We start from the raw sequence: 7,303 nt of genomic DNA, 5'->3' as shown, positions 1-7,303 counted from the left end.
TGACATTGTTGAAGACAAGAGTTGGACATTTTGTATAGTCCTGCTTCAAAATTTTCTTCAATATGATGTAATATCATATATATATATATATATATATATATATATATATATATATATGGGGCGACAAACCTCGTATCTACAAAATGTCACATGTTCAGGAGAGAAAAACAAAAACAAAGACAAAAAGCAAACAAACATGGCAGCCAAAGCACTGTAACAAAGAGAACCTTTCCTTTGACATGCCATGGTAGCTTCATTTTTGGGGTAGACAGCTAAGGTTTGGACAGGACATCATTAACTGATTATCTGACTGTTTATTCAAAAAAGTCATTTTCACTAAAATTTCAGATACAGGGTCTTGTCGCCCAAGCGACGATATCATATATACACACGAGGGGATGGAAAAATCACAGGTAACGCGCAGTAAAAAACAAACAAACAAACAAACGACAACATGTAAGGTAATATAGGTTTTCCCGGCCAATTTCGCACTTTTTCAGTCCAATTCCTAATTGCTTCATTCAATTTAGCACAATTTAGCCTAGATGGCATGTTCGGTATTTCAATTTTATAATCTTTTCATTCAAATTCATTTTGGAGCATTCAAATTACCATTAACATCATTCGAATCAGCACTTTTTCAGTTCAAATTCGTAAGGCAAGCACCATTTCGCAATTCGGTCATTCAATTTAGCATGACATAGTCACGTGATCACGTATACGTTCCGCTCGTTCATTCGATTTCGTTCTTGGGCATCCAATTTCGCATTTACTGCAGTCAATTTAGCAGACACGTTATGCTTTTATTCCTTTTTTTCATTTTCATTCATCATAGGTATTGTTTGAAAGCATTATAACATTTCATATTTTCGTATTCGTTCTTTATTCTGATATCATCTTTGCAACTGTACTTTCAAAATAATGTATATGTGTTTCAACGGCGTAAATCCATACTGAGGAGTGGGGGTGATGGTCACCATCACCACGATTACAAGCCCATAACCGGACCGGCGCAGCCTTTTTTTTTGGGGGGGGGGGTGGGGGGGGGGAGAAGGTTTGTGGCCCCCTACCCCCCCCCCCCCCCCACACACACACACTTTACAGGGATCGGATGCCCCACTCTTTTGCATGAAATATAAAGTGGGAGAAAAGTGGCAGCAACAACATAAAGACTTTTTGTTCTTGTTGCTTTTTTTTTTTTTTTTTTTGCTTGTCAGACGACTTTCGGCGGAAAATCAGACGTTAAAAGTATGAATTTTTTTTTTGTTTTTTTTTGGAAATATCTGTGAGAGGGAGCGGAACGACCGAACGGGGGAAGGGTGTGTATGGGGGGGGGGGGGGTATCCCTCTCCCACACGAGGAAGATTTTGCATTTTCAGACCTGAAATTCAGCGATCTGGTGCTCACTTGTGGTGAAAATTTTCTTTTCTTTTCTTTAAAAAAAATAAGAAAATGAAATATTCACAATATATTATTGAATGACAAAATCGTGGTATTTCAGCTCTTGCTGTGCGACATCACTGTGAAGGCCTACTAAATAATGGGGCCTATCATCGGCGTAGACAGGATTTGATCTTAGGAGGAGCGGTTATGTGAGGGAACGAATCAAGCGAGGGGGGAGGGTATGGTAGGGGGGTTTCCCCCTCCTAGGATGAAATCTCTTTGCGTTGAAAATTTTGACATTTTTCAGTCCAAAAACTGCCGTTTGTAGCTATATTCTTCGCTTTGGAAATTAAGGGGGGCACACCAGGCGCAACTGCTGTCGATCACTGGCAGCAACATCAGGAGAATGGCATAGCGATTAAATGCGAGCGAGAGGAGCGAGCGAGCATGAAAATTTTAACATTTTACAGTCTAAAAACTGCCGTTTGTAGCTATACTTTTTCGCTTTGGAAATTAAGGGGGGCCGCATCAGGCGCAACTGCTGGCAATTACTGGCAGCAACATCAGGAGAATGGCATAGCAGTTAAATGCGAGCGAGCGGGGCGAGCGAGCTTGAAAATTTTGACACTTTACAGTCCAAAGACTGCCGTTTGTGGCTGTATTTTTCGCTTTGGAAATTATGGGGGCACACCGGGCGCAACTGCCGGCAATTACTGGCAGCAACTGGCAGCAACAGCAATCGGGCAGCAACATCAGAATGGCATAACGATTAAATGCGAGCGAGCGAAGCAAGTGAGCTGGAAAATTTTGATATTTTACTGTCCCACATGTCCTTTGTGGCTGTACTAGTATTTTTTCCCTTTGGAAATTAAGGGGGGCGCACCCGGCGAAAACTGCTGGCAATTACTGGCAGCAACATCAGGAGAATGGCATAATGATTAAATGCGAGCGAGCGAAGCGAATGAGCTTGAAAATTTTGACATTTTCCAGTCCCAAAAACTGTCGTTTGTGGCTGTATTTTTTCGCTTTGGAAATTAAGGGGGCGCACCGGGCAAAAACTGTTGGCAATTACTGGCTGCAACATCAGGAGAATGGCATAATGATTAAATGCGAGCGAGCGAAGCGAGCGAGCTTCAAAATTTTGACATTTGACAGTCCAAAAACTGCCGTTTGTAGCTATATTTTTCGCTTTGGAAATTAAGGGGCGCACAGGGCGAAAACTGCTGGCAGTTACTGGCAGCAACATCAGGAGAATGGAATGATAATTAAATGCGAGCGAGCGAAGCGAGCGAGCTTCAAATATTTGACATTTTACAGTCCCCAAACTGCCGTTTGTAGCTATATTTTTCGCTTTGGAAATTAAGGGGGCGCACCTGCTCACAATCACTGGCAGCAACATCAGGAGAATGGCATAGCGATTAAATGCGAGCGAGCTTGAAAATTTTGACATTTTACAGACTACAAACTGCCGTTTGTAGCTATACTTTTTCGCTTTGGAAATTTAGGGGGCACACCGAGTGCAACTGCCGGCAATTACTGGCAGCAACATCAGGAGAATGGCATAGCGGTTAAATGCGAGCGAGCGGAGCGAGCGAGCTTGAAAATTTTGACATTTTACAGTCCAAAGACTGCCGTTTGTGGCTGTATTTTTTCGCTTTGGAAATTAAGGGGGCACACCGGGCGCAACTGCCGGCAATTACTGGCAGCAACATCAGGAGAATGGCATACTGATTAAATGCTAGCGAGCGAAGCGAGTGAGCTTGAAAATTTTGACATTTTCCAGTAATAAAGACTGTCGTTTGTAGCTATATTTTCGCTTTGGAAATTAAGGGGGGCGCACCGGGTGTACCTGCTGTCAGTCATTGGCAGCAACATCAGGAGAATGGCATAGCGGTTAAATGCGAGCGAGCGGAGCGAGCGAGCTTTAAAATTGTAACATTTTACACTCCAAAAACTGCCGTTTGTAGCTATATTTTTCGCTTTTGTTTGTCCCACTTTTATTTGAGAACCAACCCCCCCCCCCCCATCGACGCCTCTATACATATTAGGTTGCTTTTGTTAAGTAAAAGATCTGCTGCACACTCTTTGATAAATTAGGGAATATACGTCTATGTCAAAAAGTGTACAAAGTTTATCCCTTATCCTGTATAGCGGACCTTTTGCCTGTTCATGATTGCAATACAACGATCTGGTGCATAGTTCTGGCGATATTTGGACAATTTTCCATTAAGAAAGTTCGAGATTTGTCCTCATCTCGGGAATTGCTTGGGGGATAAATGATTTGTCTGTCTAAACACTTCCTTTGGGGCGGGGCAAATGCCCCTTTGCCCCCATAGATTCGACGTCCCTGATCTTCCCTTGGTATGCCCATAGATGTATCCTGACTGAGTCATCAGTCACTGTCGTTTCTCAGGAATGATTCAGGAAATGGAGGGGATTCAATTATTATGGCGATAAAGTTGTTGTTATTGTTTGTTCGTATGTTTTCGTACATATTTTGCAGATGGTCCCCAGTTACTCGCGTCATAGCATGTTTACATGTAGACCTATACTATTTGACGTTGTCAACGCCTGAGCCATACCTTACAGTGTATGTCGATGTTACTTTCTTCGCGAGCGAGCGAAGCGAGCGAGCGCTTGAGAAAATTATACATTTTCCTACAAGATAGAATACTGTTCAGCTCTGTTACCTGTCTGAAGGCCGGCGTACAAACGTCATGCAATATGCCAAAATTGATACAATCACATTTCTGCTTCCTCCATTTTTTCCCCTCAAAATTCAGGGGGGATGATTGTACAGGCCATCCCCCCCCCCTCCTCCATTTCAGGGGGGGATATGATTATCCCCCCCATCCCCCCCGGGATTTACGCCCATGATTTTATTGTGTTTTTAATGTTCGATAGCATTATTTCATTCACAGATACATTAATCATAACTTTGTTTTGACACTAATTGGGAGAAGGAGGTTTCAATTTACATTGTGATTATTTCTTTCATCTGCATGTTTCATTATTTTCATTTGGTGGGTGCTATATTGCGTCAATCATCATTAGGAATAAAGTTCTTGGATCAGCTCTAGCCATCAATTTCTTGGCGGGCCAGGCATCTTGGGAGGTAGGTCTGAGTGTGGTTAAACCACCGGATGGCCTTCTCTTGTGTTATGGCGTCTGTATTTCGCCGAGCTGCCTGCTGAATGAGGTTGATTCTCCACTCCTGGAGGTTAACCCCAGCTTCTTGTGCTGCCCCTCTGTCTCCTAGCCTCTGCTGCAACTCCGGGCGGGCCAGATCTCTTTTGATGGCTGCCTTGAATGCAGAATGGGCCATCTCCACGCAGTTGAGAAACGGAGAATAGGGAGGAAGACGCTTCAAATGAATCCTCGGGCTCGCATCATCAGGTAGTTGAGCTCTGACGTGAGGACGTGCGTTGTCAGAGATCAGGTACACATCCTCATTCGGAGGGAAAACATTGTCGCATTCATGGGCGATGGTAGCCAGGAAAGCCTCGAATGTGTCCCTCGTTACGGTTTCGGATGCAATGGTGTGGTGAACAAGCCCAACCTCACTAGAAACTGCAAAAGTGACATTGCAGTTCCGACCGCGTTGGCCATGTACTACTCGACGTGCAGGGATCCCTCGTGGGGCTCTCCCAAAAGATCGTCTTGTCCAGATGTTGTATCCGGTCTCATCAATGAAAACGCAGTGTGCAACGACACCCTCGGCCATGAACCACTGTGCATACTCCACGCGCATGTCTAGGATTCTCGGCGAATTTCTAGCATCAGGAACATCCTCAGCTAGTTTAGAGGTGATGAGCATTCCATCCAGTGCTCTTGCAATAGTGGAGACAGATACAGGGGGCTTCTGCGGAAAGACTGCCTGTAGATCTCTCTTCATTTGCTCAAGGGTGGCTAAGGGGTTATTGTCCACAATGTGTTGGAGACGAGCTCTCATTTCGTCATCCATCTTCACGTTTCGCTCGCCTCCCCTTGGCAACTTATTGCGTCTTCCTGTCCTAAGATAGGTGGCCACAATTGATCTGGCCGTTGAGCGTTTTATTCCGAGTGTGTCGGCCAGTTCTAGATAGTCAAGGTTATTACCCTCAAATGCTTCTATGATTCTTTCCCTGTCTTCTTGAGAGATACGCCTGTATCTGACTTGTGCTGCCATGACTGGACATAAGAAAGTGAAGTGATCTACGGTACTGGTGCATGTATAGTTCTCATAAAATGTATGAAAGAAGAGGGGCGTTACAGAACAACAAACTCGAGTTATTTAGGGTCAAAGACACCTTTACTATACTTAACAGTGTGTGGATGAAACAAAAATTCACATTTAAATACGTATAAATTACGGTTCTCACCTTTTCAAAATAGAAATGACATTACGCCAATTTGAATGAACATGTTTGGAATTTGACTGCCCATACGCGAAATTGAATGACCGAAATACCGTTTTCCGCCAGTGCTGGCGAATTTGAATGACTGAAGACCACGTGCCAATTTGAATGCCCGTTTTACGAATTCGAAAGACACATGTGCGAATTTCATTGATCGAAATGCTAAATTGAATGAACAAGTTGCAAATTTGAATGACAGAATGTGCAGTGACGAGGATTTTCGCTAAATTGAATGAACGTTTTATCAAATGGACTGACAAATGTGCGAAATTGGCCGGGAAAACCTATAGTTGATAGTCCAGTACTTATGAATATCATAATCACGCAGAGTGCTTTTGAAATTACCCTTATATTGATATCTACTATAGTGGTCATGGATGCAACCATTTCTAGTGACCTAATCAGAATATGACACAAGTTTCATAAGAGTACGCGGCGAGACTCATAAGAATACAAGACAAATTTCAACACCAAATACCAGCTGGCCATAATTTGATTGATTGATTAATTTTATTTTCCGTATAAAAACAACAACGGCTGGATGGCCCATATTCAGCGATGCCAGCATGGCATCGCTGGTCTTCCATGGGGTCCAGAACATGGAAGTTATACAAATACAATGTGAAATTAAAAAATGCATAACTCTTATAAAAGAATTACATGTTTGTAATACATAAATTGACAGAAAGAAAAACAACAACAACAACATCGAGTGGCGAAAAGCAAAAGAGCAGGATACAAATGAAAGGGCGTGGAGAAATAATAAATCATAACTTTCACTAACCTGTACTAATTCAAATAATTCTGTAATAACTCTTTTTCGTCAACAAAAAGAAAAAAATCAAATTAACGGAGCAGTAACCTTACACATACTTATTTTAGATTTACATATGTAAACACTGGGGGAAATTTTAATATCCATGGGAAGGTCATTATATTCCTTCATAGCATATCTATATTTAAATGACTTTTTCAAATATTCAGTTCTAGGTTTGGGAAGTCGTAATTTTTGCCCAAAACGGGAGGGGTAGGAGTGGGTTACAATTTCAAATTCATCCTTTAAATAAGGAGTTAAGTTATTCATAATCTTATACATAAGGGTAAGGGAATGATGATACCTTCTTTGATCAAGGAGTTGCCAGTTTAAAGCGTTATGCATTTCGAAAACAGAAACATGAGCATCGGGTTGTAATCTTAATATAATTCGGCCGGCCCTATTCTGTAATTTTTGTAACTTATCTAGGTGTTTCTTAAACGTTGACCCATATATAATGTCTCCATAATCGAAGTGAGGAAGAATCAATGACTTATAAATTAATTTCAGAATGATTCACTTACAGAGTGTCTTAATTTAATATTACTCTTATAGCCAAAAAGGATTAATTTCACATCAGTCTGCGGAGCCCTTATTGGCTACCACAGGCATTACTTTATAACAATTGTGCATAAAAAAAAAATGTTCAGTCTTATCTTTGTGTTTGTACGTTTCAGTATGATGTCAATATCAGTGTTCTTTCCATTAC

The 7,303-nt window shown here is 41.8% G+C and overlaps 1 protein-coding gene across 1 annotated transcript; it reads right to left on the bottom strand.

The window, feature by feature from the left end:
* Positions 1–4,459: 4,459 nt before the first annotated feature.
* Positions 4,460–5,551, bottom strand: LOC140232802 (uncharacterized). The gene has a single exon (XM_072312919.1). It carries the CDS (start codon positions 5,549–5,551, stop codon positions 4,460–4,462), a length of 1,092 nt encoding a protein of 363 aa, XP_072169020.1.
* Between the last annotated feature and the right edge of the window lie 1,752 nt (positions 5,552–7,303).

Source organism: Diadema setosum, chromosome 9 (assembly GCF_964275005.1).
Source record: "Diadema setosum chromosome 9, eeDiaSeto1, whole genome shotgun sequence".
In the NCBI taxonomy this organism is placed as follows: Eukaryota; Metazoa; Echinodermata; class Echinoidea; order Diadematoida; family Diadematidae; genus Diadema; species Diadema setosum.
This window is presented reverse-complemented; position numbering and strand designations above follow the sequence as displayed.